The 22,510-nt window shown below is 35.3% G+C and overlaps 1 protein-coding gene across 1 annotated transcript; it reads right to left on the bottom strand.

Annotated features, from left to right (window-relative positions):
- Window positions 1–17,251: 17,251 nt before the first annotated feature.
- Window positions 17,252–21,946, bottom strand: LOC148929341 (transcription factor GTE6-like). The gene is made up of 9 exons (XM_089069859.1): window positions 21,729–21,946; window positions 21,529–21,630; window positions 20,748–20,963; window positions 20,160–20,237; window positions 19,644–19,868; window positions 19,423–19,521; window positions 19,185–19,243; window positions 17,785–17,935; window positions 17,252–17,673 (listed from the first exon to the last, which is right to left on the bottom strand). The coding sequence occupies exons 1-9, from the start codon at window positions 21,729–21,731 to the stop codon at window positions 17,482–17,484; spliced, it is 1,125 nt and encodes a 374-aa protein (XP_088925985.1). The 5' UTR covers window positions 21,732–21,946; the 3' UTR covers window positions 17,252–17,481.
- Between the last annotated feature and the right edge of the window lie 564 nt (window positions 21,947–22,510).

Genomic DNA, 22,510 nt, shown 5'->3' with positions numbered 1-22,510 from the left:
CAAATAAAATTCATGTCAACAACAATTATAAGACATGTCAACTACACATACAAATCATGTCAACAACAATAATAAGACATGTCAACTACACATACAAATCATGTCAACAACAATTATAAGACATGTCAACTACACGTACAAACCATGTCAATAACAATTATAACTAACTGTCAACCACACTTTCAAGCCATTTCATAAAAACAATACAATATTTAATTTTAGTTTCAGTTACTTTACTTTAACAATATTCTCTTCTTTCTCTTTTCCTTTCTCATGTTGCTTTTCTTTGTTCATTTCAACATGTACGTCATCCATTGAACTTGCAGCTGGTGGTGAAATAGTAGAGGCTGATTCACTATTGTTATCACCCATTGTGTCTTCTTTTGTTCCTTCTTCTTCTTTTTCTTCAACAGCCTATTAAATTAGTAATTTATAATTAATATTAAATTAATTTGAATTAATTCTAAATAACAAAAGACAAGATTTGGCTCAACTCTTTAGGATCAGAAACTGGCAATGTAGGGATATGTATTCTGTTTCTTTCTCTTATCAACTATGGTACATAATATGTTAACTACTCATAGAGGCTATGTCAACAACACGTTAAAGCCATGTCAATAATTATTATAAATCATATCAACTACACTATCAAGTCATGTCAACAACATTTCTTTCATTTTATAAAAATAATATAATGGATTTTAGTTATACTTACGTCAACAATATTGTCTTCTTTATCCAGTGGATTTTCTCTGTCCGTTTCAACATGTGTGTCATCTTCATTCTCCTTATCTTCAAGTTGTTTCAACTGAAATATATTACGTTATGTCAATTATATTTTTATCTATAATATGTAGAATATCTTTAGAGTTTAAGATAATTATTGTAAATTGTACTTGTACAAGATTTTTCTGATTTTCTATCTCACTCCTCTTGTTATCAGATTCTAGTACAGGTGTTGATAAAGGAGACACTGATTCATTATTGACGCCACATGTTGTTTCCTCTTTTGATGCTTCTCCTTCTTCTTGTTCTTCATTATCTTGTTCTTCATGTACTTCTTCATCAGCAGTCTATTGAAATAGTAATTTATAATTAATATTAAATTAATTTCAACTTTGAGAAATGTATGTAAACAAAATGGTCCATGTCAACTACACGTAGAAGCCATGTCAATAATTATTATAACTTATATCAACTACACTATCAAGTCATGTCAACAACACTTCACTCATTTTATAAAAATAATATACTGTGTAATCTTAGTTTTAGTTACCTCAACAATATTATCTTCTTTATCCAGTGGATTTTCTCTGTCCGGTTCACCATGTGTGTCATCTTGGTTCTCCTTATCTTCCTGTTATTTCAATTAAAACACATTATGTTATGTTAATTATATTTTTTTCTATAATATGCAGAATTTCTTTATAGTTTAAGATAGTTATTGTAAATTGTACCTGTTCAAGATCTTTCTGGTTTTCTGTCTCACTCCCCTTGTTATCAGATTCTAGTACAGGTGGTGATATAGGAGACGCTGATTCATTATTGATGCCACATGTGTTGTCCTCTTTTGATCCTTCTTGTTCTTCTTGTCCTTCACATTGTTGTTTTTCACGTACTTCTTCTTCAGCAGTCTATTGAAAGGGTTATTTATAATTAATATTAAATTAATTTCAACTTAGAGAAAAGATATGTAAACAAAATGATGTACTTACTTTGTTATAGCAATATCTCCATTTGAAAGTTGGAAATTTAGTCAAATCTTCAAGTGCTTCCTTTTTCTTTTCAACAGTAACTAGTGTTTCACATATTGTTTTACAGTTGTCAAATGCCTCATTTTTGTCTTGAAGAAATGACTCTGCCAATTTTACACACTTGTCTTCCACAGATTGAACAGAAGTTGTTGGGCTTCCAATTACAGATCTAGCAATATCACACACTAATCCAAATAGATTTTTAGTTTTGACGTGTGTAGGAACTTCTTCAAGGGTTTTTACTAGATTGGTCTTCCCATAATTTATGAGTAGAATGTATTTCATTACATTCTGCATGATATCTTTTGGGACAACGCTTTGGGAAGACCCAACCCCACTGTCAACTACGTGTGGAATCTGTTGTTGAGGCTCCTGCTCCTGCTCCTGTTCCAGATTACGGACATATCCTCTGAAGATAAGTCCATTACCAAATATTCCCACATCTATCTCCTTATCTTCCCTAGCCTGGAGATGTGTGCTTGTCCAGCCTTTCATTAATGGGAATGTGCGAGGAACTGAACGTTTAGCTTGTAAAACTCTATCCATATAGCAGAGCTGCATATAAAATACATATCAATAACAATTATAAGCTATATCAACTACATATACAACATTATGTCAACATTATGTTCACTATTAATAATCTTTAGTGTGAAACGTAAAATATACCATGAGCAACGGAAGTGGTCCTGCAAAAGCATTCATCTTTTTCTTTGACCAATTTTCCTTTGCAAACTTCAGAACAGACAATGTATACGAACACCAATTGACATTTCGAATATTGTCCAGATCGTCAACTATTTCCCCAATCTTAGACTTTATTGTTCCACATGTTGATGGCTCAATCAATCCTGATTCTAATAGTAACAAGAACAATCTTTTGAACCATGGCCCTCCTTCACTATCTTCTAACATAAGCTCTTCCACAGCTTTATGGCTAACATTTCCTCCTTCTTTTATTTTACAATGTTTGGCTATATCTCTCATGAAAGACGCATTACTTTTACAGTTATCTAGGGAGTAATTTATCCTACCTCTCGGAAATCCGTATACCAGCTCCACATTGTCCTCTGTTATACTAACACTCCTCCTATTATTTAGCTTTATCTTGCACTCTTTTTCATCAAAACATTTCATCAATTCAAATGCCAAATAGGTAGGAATGTAATCGATGTTGAAATGAAAAACATTCCCAAAACCCATGTCCTTGACAGCATTAATCTGGGCCTCATTCAATTTTCTCAGTGTTTCAATATAATACCACGTCTTCCTTTTGACTAGAAGCCTTCTAGAAAAGAAATTACTTTTCTTTTTCTGTTCCTTAGCCTCTGTATACATTTCATTCTGTTTTTTGCGTCTAATCTCAGAAGCAATTAATGGTCTCTTGTCATTTTTTCTTTTACTTCTAATCTCAGATGTAATCAACTCATCCCCATCAATTGATGTACTTCTTTTTCTTTTAGTTGTGTTCTTTTTTTCTGGTTTAAAAGCAAGTACAATAAAAATGTTAAAAATACAGTAATATAATGTTAACCATATAACTATCTTGACAACCATTCAAACAAGCTCACATTATGTCAATAATTATTGTATAAAATGTCAATATCACTATTTCAACAAAATATCAACAATACAGTATTATCATTTCAAAATTTATAGCAACTACAATCATACATATGACAATTGCAATCATACCCTGTTGATATACTTTGTAATCCTCTGACACTTCACATATGAATTCACGTTTGTTTGTACAGAACATATCTATTTTATAGGAACCATATGACTATGTCAACAACAATTCAAACAAGCATACATTATGTTAACATTTATTTTATAAAATGTCAATACTACTATGTCAACAGACATCTTCTAATGTCAATAATCATACAAATTTAAATACATACTACTTAACCTCAAAATTATTCTTCTGCTGTTTTAAAAAAGCAAAAGTCGAACTCATCAGATTATTAAATAATGAAATCTAAAAATAAAATCTTTTAAATAATCAAACTGTGTTTTAAAAAACTGAAATTGAAGTCATACAATTAATAAACGAAAGAAATCTTTAACCTGAATGAGTCGTTTCAGTACTATTTGTTGATTTGCTGTTGACCTCCATTTCTGACGTCGTTTTTCCAGGAACGGTCGACGATACTGAATCACTTGTGTTTCTTTCTTCTGTTGACATTCCTAATACTCTAAATCGATTTAGAAACCTAGAAAAGAGATGAAATCGGTTAGACGAAGGGTTTGAATATAAGAGAGTAGCAGAAATTTCTTTGAGCGGTAATCTATGTGTGAGAGAGTAGGTGGTAGAGAAATATTTATTATTCTGCTTTTTTATGACTTAGCGGAATAGTTTGTAGAGTAGATGGTTTTGAATTATATTTTTTTTCATCCATTTTATTAGAAAAAAAGGCAGTTGACATTGTTAATATTTGAAAAAAAGGCAGTTGACATTGTTAATATTTGAAAAAAAGGCAGTTGACATGACAATTATTTAGTTATTGGCATTACATAGAGTTTATTTATATTTTCTTTTTTGTTTTTCATGTTTAATTTTCTTTATAATGAAATGTATTGTATGACCATAATTCATCAATATGTTCAAAATATTGAGTTATCTGAAATTTTATATGAAGCCTATTGACAAGCTGTTCACATTTGTTGAGTTTTTATATGGAAACTATTAACATGTTTTTTATGATAATGATGCCAGTACATATTTAAAATTAAAAAATGAAGAAAAATAGTTGTACATTTTTTTTAGTTAAAACAATTTTTTTTGAGTTGTTGACATAAAATTCAAGTTGTTGACATTACTATTGAAGTTGCTTTACTGATTTCATAGTTGATATATTATTACAGGCTGCGTAGTTCAAATCGATATATAATAATTGTTTTACACATCCATCTAAAAAACATAATAACATCAAATATTCAAACCAGTCTTTGTTTAAATCAAAATAAAACAACTGTTTACTTATTGGTTCTACGGCTAAACCATTCCTTGTACTTGTTCTGTAACGCAGATAATCTTTGTTTGTTTGCATTCATCCAGATGTTAGCATGGCATATCATATCCATACACTTCTTGTTGCTCTCTGATGTAAGCATTGCTTCGCAATATCTTCCTCTGAGTACCTGTAGAATCTTCAAGCCGCGTGGAGTAAAGCCAATATCTCAATCCCTTCCCTTCCTGCCAAAGTATGTCTCCATATGTCTCATCGTATAAACACCGATGTCTTCTTTATTGGTGCTTGTGCCCCAATCTAAAGGAATAACCTTGTAAGGAGACTTCTTTATATTTTGTGATAGATCTGTCATGTTATTCTCTATAAAGTATGCCTCAAACATATCTTTCTGCAAATATATAAACAACTAAATTAAAATTTGCATACAAAGCATTTTAGCAAGATACATAAATTATGTCAACAAAAATCTAAACATAATGTTAGCTATATTTAAAAAAGCATACCAGTATTGCAACATCAAAGCTATACTTTTCCAAGGGATTCTTGTCTCTAGGTGGTTTGGCACTATCAATTATCTCAATTTTGTTCATCCTCATCCAGAATTCCACAAGATAGTAATAGCCACTTTTAAAAACAGGAAAGAATACCTGTATTGTATGTTAGATAAAATTAGAGAAAAGAATTTGACAACTCCTGTCAAAAACTATGTAGGTGAAACTTTGAGATCTTTGCACAAAAATAAATTTGTTACCAAATCAATCTTTCTCCAATCGAAATCTTCTATTGTTCTAATCTCCTGTTGAATTCGCGACACAAAGTTGTTCTGGGATTGTAATGGATCCCAATGAGGCTGCCGATTTGTTATATTCAAATACTGCATTTAACATTTTTTTGTTAGTGAAATTTGTCATCCAAATAGTTGACACAGAAATTTAGATTACTCACGCATGGGGATGTTGTCAGAAACAGGCGCGGAGGTGACGATTTTGCCCTTTCTCTTTCCTTGTAGTTCAGGTGTGCTGCCCATACATCAATTACACATGTACTGATTTCTGAATGGGGTTTCAGAGATGAAAACACTCCTTTGCTTGCCCAAACAAAGCCATTAGTGTAGACACATAAATCACTGAAATGAAAGCGTGCAGACAACATTTAAATATCATTCATAAATTATGTCAACTGCATGTAAATATAAAAGGATTGTAGAGATTATTCAAAGAATTAAATTATGCATACTCATTTGTTCCTTCAGTTTCTACTATGTAGTAGTACATATCTCTTTCGTCTAGGTTCAGGGTTGTTTTCATATGCACGGCTCGTATTTCAAATGGTGAGCGTAGCACTGGGCTAGGACGCATTTCAGCACGAGTCCGTTTCTCTCTAGCTTCAGCCAGTGGAATCTTAGAGATCGGAACAGGGTTCGGATGCTGTTGTCAGTGAATTTAATGTTAGTTGCAATTACAAATCATGTCAACTATATTACACTAACTGTTTCAATAACTAATATGATTATGTCAACTACACTACATATCATGTCAACTGCACTACATATCGTGTCAATAACCGTGTCAATTACATTTTAACAACTATTACAAGCAATGTAAACAATAATTCATTCATTTTTTTACCTTGTAAACAATCATTCTTCTTTCCGTGTTTTCAGGAGTTTTTTCTTTTTCCTCATGCATCTTCTCTTTCCCTTTATGTTCTTGTATTTGTATGTTGGATTCAGGAGGAGTGTCATCCAGTGTTTCAATACCCTCTCTCATCATATACTCAACAATTGAGCATGCAGTTGCATCCTCCCTGTCTTCCTGAAACTCCATGCTATACCATGTCAATTATATTTTTATCTATGTCAACTATGATATCCACAATGTCAATAACTAATATAAAATTATATAAAAATATTCAAGAGTTTAATATAATCATTATAAACTGTACCTGTTCATTTATGATATCAACAATAACATTTGTTGCCTTGATTGCTTCTTCATTGTTGCTGATTTCAAAGTCAGTACATGCTTTTGATAATAGATGCAAGGCATTTTGTGTTCTTAAGTCTATATCAGCTTCATCTTCTGCTTGAATTTCAAACTCACTTTTCATGTTCTCAAATCCTATAATTGATGCTTCAATATTGACATGTGCAGGAGATTCATTTGTTGGTAATGTCCTATCAGCTTCATCTTCTGCTTGAATTTCCAACTCACTACTCCTGTTTTCAAATTCTATAAGTGATGATTGATTATTGACTTGTCCAGGAGATTCATTTGTTGGTGATGCCCTATCAGCTTCAACTTCTTCTTGCATTTCCAACTCAGTTCCACTGTTCTCAGATTCCATAATTGATTCTTGAGTATTGACATGTCCAGCATATTCAGTAGTTGGTGATGCCCTATCAGCTTGAACTTGTACTTGAATTTCCATCTCACTTCCTCTGTTCTCAGATCCTAAAACTGATGCTTGATTGTTGACATGCTCTGAAGCATTGGCTTCTTGTTGTTGGAGAGATGGGGATGCTGTGTGTGGAGATCCTAATACGGCTGTCAAGATAGGAGAGTTTGATTCATTGTCACCATCACACATCATGTTCTCCTTGCTTTGTTCATCTTCTTCAACAGTTTGTTCATCTTGCTTTGTCTGACCTCTTCAGGATTATCAACTGGTGATGTAGGTAAATTTTCTCTATTTCTTTCTTCTACAGCCTGTTCAAAAATTAGTTCAACAATGTATCAACAAAATGATGTATTAATCTAAATATAGGTTGATTATGTGCTTACTTTATCGAAGAAATCTCTCAATCTGAAAGTTGGAAATTCATTCAAATCTTCAAGTGTTTCGTTTTCTTTTTCAGCGTTCCGTATTGAGTCAAATACCGCTTTCCAGTTATGAACAACAACATTGTCGTCTATATGAAATGATTGGGATAAATGCAGGAAAGTGTCACTCACAGATACAACCGGAGATTTTTGGCTTCCAATTGCGCTTCTAGCAATGTCACAAACAAATCCGAATAAATCATTATTCTTGATCTGTGAAGAAGCTTCTTTGAGGACTCTAACAAGATTGGTCCTGCCATCATTTATCTGATTGATGTATTTTAAAACATTTTTCACCATATCTGATGGGAGTATGTTCTGAGAAGAAGACCCCACTCCACTGTCATCTACATCAACTCTTTGTTCTTCATTCTCTTGTTGCTGCTCTTCATTTCGAATGTATCTCTTCTTTATATTTCCTTAACCAAAAACTCCTGCACTAATCTCTCTATCTTCTCTAGCCTGAAGATGCTCACTTTTCAATCCTTTCATTAATGGAAATGTCCGAGGAACAGGACGCTTGTCTTGTATAACTCTGTCTACGTAGCAGAGCTGCATATGTTAAAAAATGCATGTCAATTACTATTGTGTCGTGTCAACTAAATACAAAAGCCACTTAAAATAACTAATACAACTTATGTCAACTATAGTACGAGCTATATCAACTACACACACAACCTAATGTAATAATGTTAATAATCAACAATGCAAAATGTAAAACATACCATAAGGAAGGGAAGTGGTCCAGCAAATGCATTCTTCTATGTGATTGACCAATTTTGTTTTGCAAATTTGAGAACAGATATTACATACGAACACCAATTTACATTTCTCACGTTATCCAGATCATCAATTATCTCTCCAATCTTAGATTTTACCATTCCACATGTTGATTGCTCAATCAATGTTGATTCTAGCAATAACAAAAACATTGTCTTAAACTGCCTTCCTCCTTGAAGATCATTCAACATAACCTTTAAAACATCGTTATGGTTCACACTTTTTTTTTTCGTACGACATTTCTTTGCTATCTTCCTCATGAAAGCTGCATTACTTTTACACTTATCTCTAGAATAAGTAATGTCACCTCTTGGGAATCCATATACAAGCTCCACATCCTCTTCAGTGATATGAATTTTTTTACCATTGTTAAGCTTTATCTTGCACTTATTCTCTTCAAAAAATTTTAATAATACTAATGCTAATCTGCTAGGAATGTAATCAATCTTGAAATGTAGGACACTCTCGAAACCCAACTCCTTCACAGAATTAATCTGTTCCTCATCCAGTCTGCTTATTGCATCAACAAAATACATCGGCTTCCTTTTCACTAGAAGTCTTTGAGATAGATTTTCAGCAATAACAATCTGTTTTCCATCCTCTACACTTTTCTTTTGCTTTTTGTTAACAATAATTAACTCTTTCTGAGATACTGAGGTACTCCTTTTTCGCTTGGATGTTCTTCTATTTTCTGGTTTAAAATCAAACATAATAAATCTATATCAATTATACAAAGTATCATGACAATAACAAGTGTACTCTGTTGACATCAAGTGTGTGTATATTACTAAAATTATTTCATTAGATATACCAATCACAATTAACAGAATTTCAGGCATTAAGTATGCTCTGTCATTAAAAGGTATTTTCCATATATAGTTAGAACAATTATATTATTACTATTATGTCAACAGTTAAAGTTGACATAACCTGTTGATTATCTTATAAAGTTTATGGCAAGTATACTCTGTTTATATAAATATGACTATGTCAACTATTATTTAAACAAGCTTAGAATATGTCAATAGCTATTGACATACTACTATACCCATACACATGTTTTCTACAGCCATCCTAACAGCCATTGAAACAAGCATACCCTATGTCTACGGTCACTCTAACAAGCATACAATATGTCAATATTATTATGTCAATACCTATTCAAACAAGCATACACTACTGTTATTACTGTCAACAGTATATTATTATAGTTATGTCAATAGCTAGTATATAGAATGTCAATAATCTTAAAAATTTAAACAAATCCTTAACTGGAAGGTGAAGCTTCTTCTCTTCCTTTTTTTACAGCAGCATTTTTCGTTGCCATCTTTTCCGATTCTACAATCGTAAATCAACAAAAAAATTCAGCAAGTATCGAATTCATAAAAAACGAAATCGAGATGTTTATTAAAACACCAAAATCAAAGCAATATACTTAAAATTTGAATCAATTTCTTAACCTGAAGAAGTGGCTTCATGCATCGCCGATTTTGACTTCTGTTCCTTAGCTTCAATTGATTTTTCAACCGATTCTTTCCGATTTTCCTCTTCATTCGTCATTTAGAGCAGCGAGATTTTGAATATCAACGAGATTTTGCAGAATTTGAAGGGATTCGAATTGTATGAAGATCAGCGAGATTTGAGATTTTTGAAGAGAGATTTTAGAGAAACTTTTAGAAACTGATTTGAAATCAGTTGTGTGTTTTACGATTTTTCTTATTAATGAAATTACATTTTACCCCCTTGTTGACATAATGTAGTATTTGTTGACATTTTGTTTAGTTTGTGGATTAGTGGCCCATATTGCATCTCATTTCTCAATTTAGCTAAATAATCTCAACCTAACAAGACCCTACCATGATATATGTTTCCATTCTTAGAAACATACACTACAAAAAATTTAATTTCAAGTACACAAAATTTGGGAAACAATTATTTGCGTTGAAAAAATTTAAAAATAATAACAATTTATGACGTAAAGTAAAGCGTTCTTAATCTTAAGTTAAGGACAAATTACATAAAAAAAATTTTAGGATGTTTTCATTTGAGTCCTCTAATTTTAGTTGGGACACCAACAATAAAGATGTTTTTTGAAGCATTATTGGTATATATAGAAAAACAAAGTAGAACTCTTAATTTGTATGTCTTATTCTATTTCATCCACATATCTCCTCTTTTGTTATTTAAAGTATTTTATTTTATACTACTACACTCATATCAAATATTAAAATAGTATAAAATCATCTGCTAAAATATGAAATGTTTCCTTGAGAGTGGGTTGAGAGAAGTACAAATATCTTTTTGTTGTTGTTTATAATATTTTTAATTGTTTATAATATTAGAAATACTTATTTTAATTAGTTCTTATCTTTAAATATATTTTTATACTTATTTACTCTATATTCTTTATTTTAAGTTAATATATCTTCGTTATTTAAAATTCTTTTGTCATGTGCATAGCACAGGTGTTAACACTAGTTCAATTAATTCAATAGATCCCAAATTGCAAAATGAACTGGTGCTCGTAATCTAAGTGTCCAAATTCGAATTTCTTAGTAGTCCAGAATGTGCATGAGTAGTATTCTCGTCGCTTAGTATCCACATTATCTAAGTCTTTCTTCCGTGTCACCGCTGGTTCTAGTTCTTCTGATCATTCTGCCATGGCTGCTCGAGGTAAGAATTCTCATAGTGGCCGTGACCAAGGATGTGAACCTAATGAACGACACTATGATCATTATGGTCGTAGTTAGGGGTGGGTCAGTACGGTATACCGCACCGAAAATGTCATACCGCATACCGTACCAAAAATGGATGTATGATAAAATATAATACCTTTATCTTATCTTATCGAATTTTTCGGTATGATAAATTTTCAACACTATTATTGTATCGTTACTGCGGTATACTGTACCATATTTGGTACACTATAATATGGCAGAACATACCACTAGGACCTGCTCCCTCCGTCCCGTAAAACCTACTCCCTCTGTCCCATAAAAATAAGGACACTTTCCTTTTCCGTTTGTCTCATAAGAGTGTGTCATTCTATTTATGGAAAGTTCTCCCCAACTCATTACTCATATATATCAGTTTATTTACAACTTATGCCACTAGGACCCAACATTAATCACTAATAATAATATGGGCCCACCATCCACCAGCAATATTGTTATTACACTTCTTCTCATCTTTCTTATTTTATTAATTATGCATTTATTCTCGTATCATCCCAAATATCCACAAACTTGGCCACATCATGTTCCATCCGAGTCCAGTAAAAGTGGATGGAAATTAGGGATTTATCCCTCCCAAAATGACCCGCAGGCCGTGTGACATCCTTGACCCAATCTATGCATCTTTGTACACTAGTGTAATTTATTAGATTAATAGGTATTATATTTATAGCAATTATCAAAATTAGTATATATATTCAACATCATTATACAATTGGTTAACTAACTAAATTAGCCTTATCATATGATAAATTAAATAAATCATATTCGTATAAATGTGTTAGAGTTTGGTTACATGTAAATAGTTTACACGTATACATAATAATTTGAGTATAATGTGTGTTTTAGTGTGTGCATGGGAATATTAATATAGAAGATGGAAATAAGGCGTACTATTATTTAATAGTTTAACACTACATCATTAGAGCATTCACAATAGCGGCTAGCCAACCGGCTAGCCGATTCGCGTCGCTAGCTGATCGGCTAGTCAAACCATTGCAACCGGCCAGCTGAGAATCGGTGAGAAAATCGGCGTGGGCTAGCCGATTTGGGTGCGCTGACCGATGCTCTGGTCGCCATTGTGGCGTGCCGATCGGCCAGCGCCTATTTTAGTTTTATTTTTTAAAATTTTTTTTGAAAACCTATATATACACGATTTTAGTTTAATTTTCATTTGCACCACTTGTTTTAACGAGTTTTCCCTCTCTCTAAATTTCTGTACAAGAGCAACATAGATGGACAACAACAACGAGTCCAGACCGGCGACGAGCGGCTCTCATACTCCCACGGTACCCGTGGGATCTAGATGGGGCCAGATGGGCCCAGGGTTTAACGTCCCTTGGCAACAGTTGATGGGGATGATGGCTGGAGCGCCGGGGGGATGCAGGGGGGGAACCAGGGAGGGATGCCGTGGGGGATGCCCGGCGGGGTGCAGGAGAGCGGCGGGCAGTCAGCGCCGGGTGGGGAGGTATGCCCCAGATGCAGCAGCAGATGATGTGGATGATGTGGCAGGGAGGGATGCAGCCCGGTATGCATCCCCGGATGCAGGGGCAACCGGGGGGGACACGGTCTATCGTCCCTCTCTTGATTTTTTGACGGCTTCGTCTCACACGTCGACCCCACTGGAGACGCAGTTCACTGGCGATGACCTTTTGTCATTGCATGAGATGCGGATCGATCTCGGGGATCCGGACACTCCCGTTACAGCGGTTCGGGCCGCGCCAAAGAAGAAGAAGGGCAAGGTGGTCGGCGAGTCGTCGCAGCCCGCTGATCACGACACTCCCACGCGGAGAAAGTGGACGGAGGATGAGTACGCCGGCGTGGCCAAGGCGTGGTTGTCGGTCTGCGATGATCCGCTAGTTGCGAACAACCAGCGGGTCGTCAACATGTGGGCGAAGATTAGAGCAGCCTACAGGAGGAACTACCCGCATGGAAAGGACTACAACGGGGAGGAGTGCCGGAAGGGGTGGGAACGGATCAGGGTCGCGGTCGGCCGATCTTCGGGGTTGTACACCAACGCCCTCTGCCAGCTGACTAGTGGGCAGAATGAGGAGGACGCCCGGAGGACAGCGGAGAGTCAGTTCCCCTTGCCGGGGAAGTATAAGGAGTTCCTCTTCTGGGAATGCTATGTGCTGCTGAAGGACTCCAAGAAGTTCCAGGCGGGGTGCGACGCTGGGTGGCGGAAGAAGCAGAGGTTGAACTATTCCGGCGACTACAGCGGGCAGCAGCGGCGGATCCCACGACCTCCCCCCGAATGCTGAAGAGTTTCCGTCTCCTCCATCCTCTACTCGTCGCCCTCGCCCGGTTGGCCAAAAGCGAGCGCAACAGGCAGCGAGGGGAGGATCCCCCCTATCGCCCCAGGAGGTCATCTCGGCACCCGCCCCCCCACGCGCATACACCTTATTCTCGCGTGCAAAAACAGAGGAACGGATGTTCGCGGTCTTCCAAGAGTGGAAGGCCGCAACCGACCCCACGGAGAAGAGGTTCCTCTACTCGATGCTCGAGAACATGCGGGTGGATTTGGATGCCTCGAGGGCACTGGTGGGGGGTTCAAACGTGGGCTCAGATACCCCGGGTGGCGGCGGCGAGGATGGCGGCGGCGACGATGAGGAGTAGAGAGTGGCGGGGCTCGTGTGTGGAAGCCCTTTTTTTAAAAAAAAAATCATGTATTTTTTTTTATCTATGTACCTTTTTTTTTAATGAAATGAATGAATTTTCCTATATATTTCTCGTAAATTTAATTCCGTAATTTAATCGTAAATTTTATTCCGTAAAATGTGGTTGTTTTTAAATTATTTTTATTGCGGCTGGCCTATGCTAATATGGCAGGTGGATTTTTAGTGCTGATGTGGCAGGGAGAGAGAATGGCTGACATATGGCTGACCTATTTCTATCGTGGATGCTCTTACATAATAAGTATAAATAATTGGTGGCCGGACATGTGGCAAAAATGTATATACGTGTAAGTGATTTAGGTTAAATAAAGTTCCGAAGCTTATCGATTAAGCTATTCTTTTATTTGTATAAATATGTGATGGAAGTTGTGATTGAAAAAAAGAAAAAAAAAGGGGGCAAAAATGAAAGAAAAGGGCAAAAGAGATTTGCATATTCCAAAAACTCAGAAATTCAAAAAATCTAAAACTCACTCTTACAGGCATTTTAACACACTTCTACTATTAGGAAGTAATATGGAGAGCAGCTAATTGATAACCAAGTCAGTTTGGTAGAGAAAGGGGTCATACAGTATGATGTGGAATCGGGAATTCGATAGATTATCTATCATAATCAGGTGGGTATAAATCACACTTTTAATTTTACAAGTGTTATGTGATTGATTTCTTAGTGTCCATATACAGAGGGACCTATGAGTCCAATTACAGAGGGACCTTCGGGTCATAGAGGAATTCGGGGTAGATACCAGGCTTGATTTGTCACAGAATAATAAATTGATCAGAGACGCATATGCATATGGAAATGAAATTATTTATGATATATGCTTTGTCTTGTGTATGATTATATATGTTGTTTTGTGGGTTAATGAAGGGAAAGAGAGTAAAATAAGTGAAAGGAAAAAGTAGAGATGATATTGTTTTTATTTTTATGAATTTTTGTCTGTGAGACAGAAAGAATTTTTGTTTATTATAAATGTGTACGCTCAAAAGAGTTTATGAGTTGAGGTGTGACAAGCCGCCTCCTTGAACCATATCAATAAACTTCTCAGTCAAGAAGTGACACTTCTTTGCGTTAACATAAAGTTTTTGCTCACGCAATACATAAAAAATTTGTTTCAAGTGCTCTAAATGTTGCACAACTAAACAACTATACACAGGAATTCATCAAAGTAAATCACAAACTTACCAATAAATGGTCTAACACTGTAGTTCATAAGACGCATAAATATGCATGGCGTGTTTAACAATCCAAACGGCATGATCATCCATTCATACAGACATCTCACGTCTTGAAAGCAGTTTTTCACTCTCACCCACCTTAGTCGAATCTAATGATATCCACTTTTTAAATCATTCTTCAAAAACATTATGCAACCATGAAGTTGATTGAACTTAATAGATCGTCGAACCTCGCAACAGGAAATTTAGTTCAATAGAGGACTAGTTTAATCCATCATAAACATCCAAAGTTCATCTTGAAGAGTTATTTAATTAAAAGAGGGTGTTGACAGTTAAAACATAAATAGTAAATAGGAGTCTGATAACAATATCTTACATAAATAGATTTTAGGATACAGCTCTATAGAGTTCTATCCCCAAATACAAAAGAATTGCCGCATAGAACATAAATACCAATAATGTAATACATATTGGAAACATTGTCACAATTAATGAACAAAATGTAGCACCACCATCAGCATAATGTGAACAACCTTGTGAACCACAATGATGGCAGTATTCTGTCCCACATCTGCATGGCACCAGAAAAAAAATGCAATTATATAATACTCCCTCCATTATAAGAGGGATGTAATATTTTCCCATTTAATTTATCCCACAAAAAATGTCATATTTTTATTTTGGAAAACGTTCTCTTACATATTAATGTATAATTCTTTCGTCATTAAAAAATAGTAGAAACTTTTGAAATTGCGTGAATTTTAATGCATAATTGGTAAAGTAAGAGAGATAGAAAGAAAGTATTATTAGTGGAGGAATGGTCTGACCTTACTAGAGAGAAAATTTTTCCTAAAATAGAAACTTCTTATTTTTAAAGAATAGGCTAAAATGGAAATAAAATAGAAACTTCTTATTTTTAAAGAATAGGCTAAAATGGAAATAGTTTTTATTTTTAAAGGATGGATGAAGCGTAAATATTTTTCTCTTCACTTAACACACAAAACAATATCTTCTAAAATCTTATGTTATCACCCCGGTGTGACATCTATGTTGACTCTATTACTATGGAGCGTACCAAAATGACTCTATTACTATCGAACGAAGGGAGTAATAAATACCTGCACACAACAATGCGACAGCCACCAACGCGCTCTATCGACTGGCCACATCTAGGGCATCTTGTCCACTTCATTTTCTTAACCAAACGATCGAACCGAACGTCGTTTCTATCCCTTTCTTGGGATCTCTCGGTGCACCTATACCCGGAGTGCCATGGAACCCTACACTTGTAGCAGATGAGCCTCTTGCATCGAGGGCACGCACATTTCGTGGTCTCCTCGTTGCACTCGTTGAGGATCAGCTCAGAGCAGTTCCGATAAGGGCAGGAGCAGGTTGCGTAAGCTGAAACATATGATCTGCAGAGAGCATCGGACCACTTTACGAAGAGTGCGGATGGGATTATCGGCCGGCATTCCAGAGGGGTTAGGGTTTTTCCACAATCCAGCTTTGGGCACTTTATGCTACTTATGTTCTCATCAATCATTGATTTGATGTATCTGCCTATGCACTAATCAATCACAAAATTCGACATCAAATTTATAGTTATATGACTTGTTTAACTTAAACTGCTCAAATAAGGATGTGTTTACTAGTATTTCATGATAATGTACGGTTTTATAAATGGAAAGCAAACGAAAAGTAGTAGAAAAATAATAAGAGACGAAAAGCATACAACGTACGATGAAACAAATATTGTGAACAGAATCAGTGTCGTGGCCAAATTTCTGGCTCAACATTGCTGGTTCTATACAGATTTCACAGGTGAATTTTTGCTGTATCTCATTGCTCATCTTGCTTGTATCGTCTGTCTCAACTATCTCCACACTTTCAAACTATTTTTTTAAGTTAAAGATACGACTGTGTAGTGTATTTTCTCTATATGTATATGATACGCTTAAAAAGAGATTAGTTGCTATAAAGACGTCGAGAAAGTCGACGAATATTTGGAAAAAGGATTTAAGAAGATTTCACTTGAGACAATTTCGATAAATTTATTGAGTCGTTTTCCCAAGTTGATAGTGGAAAAAAAAAACAAATACGTCCATAAAATATTGTACAGTACAGTATTCGCATCCACAAAGGAGCAGTGTAGTAAGTTGTTTAAAATGCAGCCCTCATTTATACTTCATCCAGCCCATAAGAGTATGCATTTTTTAGGTAGAAAGAAAAAATTGTTAAAATATTGTTAGTAGAGAATGAATCTCATCTCAAAAAGTTTTTAAAATTAAAAAATGCATACTTTCGTGGGATGGATTAAAAAGGAAAGAATGCGTGTTCTTATTGGACGGAGAAAGTAATAATTTAAATTGGTACCAAAAGTCATAGTAATAAGTTCATGACATAGAACCCTATCTACTACTCTTTTTCTCATGCCTTTTGCAGGCCACCAAAGAGAAAACAATTTCGTTATCTAGTGCGAAACAACTGCTACGACAATTTCAGACATTTCTTCAGGCATCTATACAATGATAATTCATCATTTACATACAACTTCTGGGTCATCCTCAGTTTGGGGGCTTTTTGCTCTTTTTCTGTGCAGTTTTAGCTAGGCTTTCGGGTACATCTCGCTTTCGTTTGTTATTGCAGTTCTGGTTGTTGTCGCCATTGTTGTTCCCTCCGGTGCTGGTTGAACTCTTCATCTGCAGCGGTAACGTGTCTTTGACGAAAAATTTCAATTTCCACAAGGTGGATTCACTCTGCAAAAAGAACATCAAAGTCAGGAAGTACTTCGTGTTACTTATGGATCTTACATGTAAGGAAGGGTGTAGATAAGAGAATTGTGATATGATCAGATGATGTTGGGAGACCTGCGCGTCAATGTCAACTTCCACAGTTTCTCCGGCTGCTTGAAACGTGGGGTCATTCTGGGCAATTATGTCTACAGCCTTATTGATGTCCTCAGGAGATAGACGAGTGATAGCACTCCCAAGTCGTTTCTTTTCTTCGGTTGTCATCTTTCTAAAACAGAACAAGAATTTACGCATAACAGATATGTTTGTGCAATGACAGGCGACATATATTTACCAATAAAATGAACTCAAAATGATTCAAGTATTACACTACCATATAACTGATGCAAAACACATCCCAGCTGCCTAAAATGGTAATGCAAACTGAACCGATGCTCGTTATTAAGTGTCCAAATTTGCAAATCGTATTTTATTCAGATAAAATATTTTATACAAATAGTACTTTCTTTAAACATTTCTAACATAATATAAACACATAAAATAATTTAAAAAATTTATATTGGGTTTTTGGATTCAGATATTTCGGATAGTTTAGGATTTATATTCTCGCAAGATCGAATTTTCGGATCAGTTCAGACGTCAAATTCGGAAATAATCCGGTCTGAAATCCAAATGCTTAACCCTACAGTGCTGCTCCTCTCACCCGCATCTCTTTCTCACTCTGTCCTCTACCTCTCTGGTGACTCAACTTATAAACACTTTACACTTATAACTATTAATAATTTTTGTGCCTTTATGTGTTTCTTAATTAAGTTTTTAAGTGTTTTATTAAACTTGCCATTATTTTCATGTTTTTGTTATGATTTACTCCTCGAGCTTACACCCCAGACGACCTCAAGGCTTAAACCTTGTGGGTCCGTTGGAAAGAGCCTTTTGAAACACTAAGGCTGATATTATCCAGAATGAGATCGTGTACCTTTGGACGCAACCAATCCAAAAAAGGATATCAGCGGACGACTTCCATAGCTGTTATAAATTCTCTTTTAGGTGTGCACAAAAGTTTTCATTTTATCTCCCACAATTATGGTGCAGTTGCTAGGTTCTTTGAGAAGGTGAAATCACAACAACCAAGCAGCCTAGTTTATGACTTTGATCCTAAAACCAAGTACACAGCAAATAATTCATAAAATAGAATACTATATTGCCCAAATTAATGTCACTTTGGGGACACCCGCACCTTGGGTTCAATCCCACTATTTTCCCCTTCCTAAACAAAATCATGATTAGATGGGAGATACAAGTGATGATTTTCACTTAAAAGTAAATTTATTATACTTAAAAGAACTATTCACCCGTCAAATTGATTCCGCGTGTCAAACCAACTCGTGTGGCACCCAGTATTAACTTTAAATAATAAGGGCATGTGTAGATATAAAAAAGTGTTTAGTCAAGATATTATAAAACAGAGCAAATACATACGATAAAATCAAGAAGTTCTGTGTTGAGACAAAACAAACCTGCATTTCTGGAGTACCGAATCTCTGAGTTCCTCAAGCTGTGCATCAACCTCATCCAGCTGGAATGGTTAAGAAATGCTTTCAGACCATTTCCATGAGGCTATCTTAGGTAGAAAGAAGAGACTAAAATATATGAAACAGAAAGTAAAAAATTATTTGCCTCCCTTTCCTTTATTACCTTCATTTGGCTTGGAGAAGGGAAACTCATCTATACAGTTTAAGGTTCTTTTTCACTTACATCAAAACATAATTCTCTAGTCATTTTGGCATAAGCAGCCTCTTGTGCAAGCTGTACATCTAGTTGCATATCAGCTTCTTCTTCTCTACGCCTTTCTTCCTTTAAACAGACAATATATATGTCAAAAAAGCTACTGAAGCGGTTCTTTTTTGTTAGAATAGAGGCACTTTTGAAGTAAACATCACAACAACTTATGAACTTTTCAAGGAATAAACTACAACCTCTTCATCAACTTTTGGCAGAAGTTGCAACCATTTCGTCTCGAATTTATCCAACAAAGTTTTGGCCATAACATGAACATCGTCTCTTTCTTTGTTATACTTCATTGCATTCTTGAATATCAGCCTCACGTCAGCGCATATTTCTCGGACATTTTTATACCCAGTACCATCTTTGGCCTCCATTCTGCATTTGATGGTGCTGAAATCCATGGGCTTCTCAATAACCTATAGCCATTTGCAAGAAGTTACAGAAATGTAAGAGGAAACTGGAAGATTGAAACGGACAGGAAACGGCCTGGTGATTGAAGAGGGCGAAACAAGTTACGAAATGAAAGTATGCTGAACAAATTCTCCTCATGCCTATTCAGTGACGAACATACTGATCAACAGATCTTCAAATTTCTCCAGAAACATTTGGTATTTTCAGCAAGAATGAAAGCATGACAGGCAGCAGTTTTTTTTTTTTTTTTGTGGGGGGGGGGGGGGTGTTATGAAATAGAGAAAATTCAGCTTAACCTCATAGTAGTCGTGCAAACCAAGACCTACTACGTCAACAGGCTGCAAGAATGGTCCCGCCCACTGGTGTTGAGTTAACTGAAATTGCAAAAACACATCAACAATAACGAAGCAGCAAACTAACAATAAGAAATACAATCGCAGCACAGAACTAAAGAGGGTTAACATTGTGAAACAGCTCGTACTCGGTACCATGCTATTTTCAAGTTTTCATCCCCTTAATGCGGTGGTAGATGATACAACTGCACCCTAAAAATAGACTTCCCTCACCAACAAGATTATTTTGTTTAATCCTACGCTGGAGTTTTTACTCTGAATCATGAACTATAATGAAATATAGATCAACCAACATTTATCAAATTCGAAAAAGAGTCAGAAGAAACGGTTCGATCCTCTTATCTTGATTTCGAGACTATTCTCTATGTTCATAAGCACATTCCCCTCTAGGGCTTAAAGAGGGGAAAACCAGAGTCAGACAACGGATATGTCAAACCAACCAAATTAATGTTACGTCAATCTAAAAGCTAACATGAATGGAAATTGTTCAGCTATAAAAGGATACCAAACTAGAATAAACAATAGAGCTACCTGTCGCAATATCGTCCCAAATTGGCGCATAAGCTCTTGCATTCTCTGAGCAGCAACGGCTTCCCTACTTGCTATATCTTGCTGCTTCTTCTTAAAGCTGCTCGCAGAAAACTTGTCCTTTTCTCTTTCCTTCACTAAAGAGCCAACCCGAGTGTCCAGATGCTTTGCATTTGAAGTGGAGTAGAATTGTTGAACCTCATTGAATTTCTGCTCAAGCTGCAAGTGCATAGTGTATACAAACTTCATTATATATAAAGTCATCAAAACCTTTTTTGGTCTCGGAAATCCACTCCCTTATTTGATACGACTAACAAATTAACAATACACGGTCATTATTACTAAGAACACCGTAAAAGATCTCGAAAACAGCCAGGTCTTCTTAGACAATGCATAATGTGTAAAAATGCATACTTTATACCACTTCAAAGAACTAGTTAGCATATACGGCTTCGGCCGTAGTGTTACAAGCACTAGATCACATAACTACACAAATAATCATCACGCATTGCTTCCCCCAAATGTAATTCTTTATTCTTCCACCACCCATTTTTGAGATAATTGTACAAATTTTTCTTCCAACTAAACCTTTTAGCTCAGAACTGTAAATTGACAAAAAGGTTCATCTTAAAATCCAATGTTCAATCAGAACTCAATATTCAGAACAAGGCGACAACAGCTGGTCACAAGTAATTCCAACGAAATCCATTGAAAATAATATCAGAAATATGACGCAGTCAGAAAAAATGCAATGTAATCAAAATTGTACTCCAATAAGCTGCACCTGGTCAACTTTTACGAACATCTCCTCCACGCCTAGGTTCAAGCTCTCCGCTTCAGACATATCTCTCACCGTTCCTGGCGGCTCGGTCTTTGCCTCCATCGTCTTTGAAGACATGAGAAAAATTCACGAATCGGAAATTTAAAAACAAAAATCATACCGAAAATGAAAACAAATTTTATAGAAACTTCGAAGGATCCTACCATATTTGGCTGAAACTTGCAATCAGAAGACAAATTTTTTCCGTGCAAACGAGATTAACGCTTACACTTATCTAGTACTACTAAATTGAAGACACAGATAAGCTAATTACTCCTATATCATAATTTCTCAGTCGACCAGAACCAAAACAATAAATTTCTGTTCAACTTCTTGGGCTGAAGCTTTCATATGCAAATGAAGTTGCGCTCAAATAACTTGTACCTTATGCACATGTGTTTTTTCAACTTGGTACTTTTTGAATTTTAATAAAGTCATTTACACCATTTTTTATTCACAATAAATTTATTTATTCATGTAAATTGTAATTACAAGATTGTTATGTTAAATTGTAATTACAAGATTGTATCAATTCCATGATGCGAACGGTTATTTAATTAAATTAGAATTATTACTTTGAAAGTTTGAATCGTTAAGTATACTACACACTAACAAATTAAATGCAAATGATTGAATAATTAAAACTCATTAAGTGAAAAAAAGGATAATGTTTCCAACAATTTTGGTATGAGAATTTTATCAGTATTGTATTGGTTTACTTTTCCAATCGAATTTATGTAAATTTTCCACTATAAAAATATCAATTTTGTTCAAAGAATTAATCAATCAATGTTATTTGAAGTGTGGCGTTTTACTGCATAAGAAGAGGACATAGCGCCTAATTGATTTTTTTTGTTTGACCACGTATAATGGAATCGAATTAATCTTGTATGATCGGGTTTGCGGATTATGGTCGAAAGTCACCACAGTGTCAGCTCCACGCTGC

Source organism: Salvia hispanica, chromosome 4, assembly GCF_029641045.1.
Source record: "Salvia hispanica isolate PSC_SH4W2 chromosome 4, Shi_PSC_v1, whole genome shotgun sequence".
NCBI classification, from domain to species: Eukaryota; Viridiplantae; Streptophyta; class Magnoliopsida; order Lamiales; family Lamiaceae; genus Salvia; species Salvia hispanica.
The sequence above is the reverse complement of the archived record's forward strand: the minus strand, read 5'-3'. Positions and strand labels throughout refer to the sequence as shown.

Coding starts and splice junctions, on each gene's coding strand:
- LOC148929341 (XM_089069859.1), bottom strand. Junction 20,964..21,528: donor TGTTCGTAAAAGTTGACCAG/GTGCAGCTTATT, acceptor ATGCACTTGCAG/CTTGAGCAGAAATTCAATGA. Junction 17,674..17,784: donor AAGTTGACATTGACGCGCAG/GTCTCCCAACAT, acceptor TTCTTTTTGCAG/AGTGAATCCACCTTGTGGAA.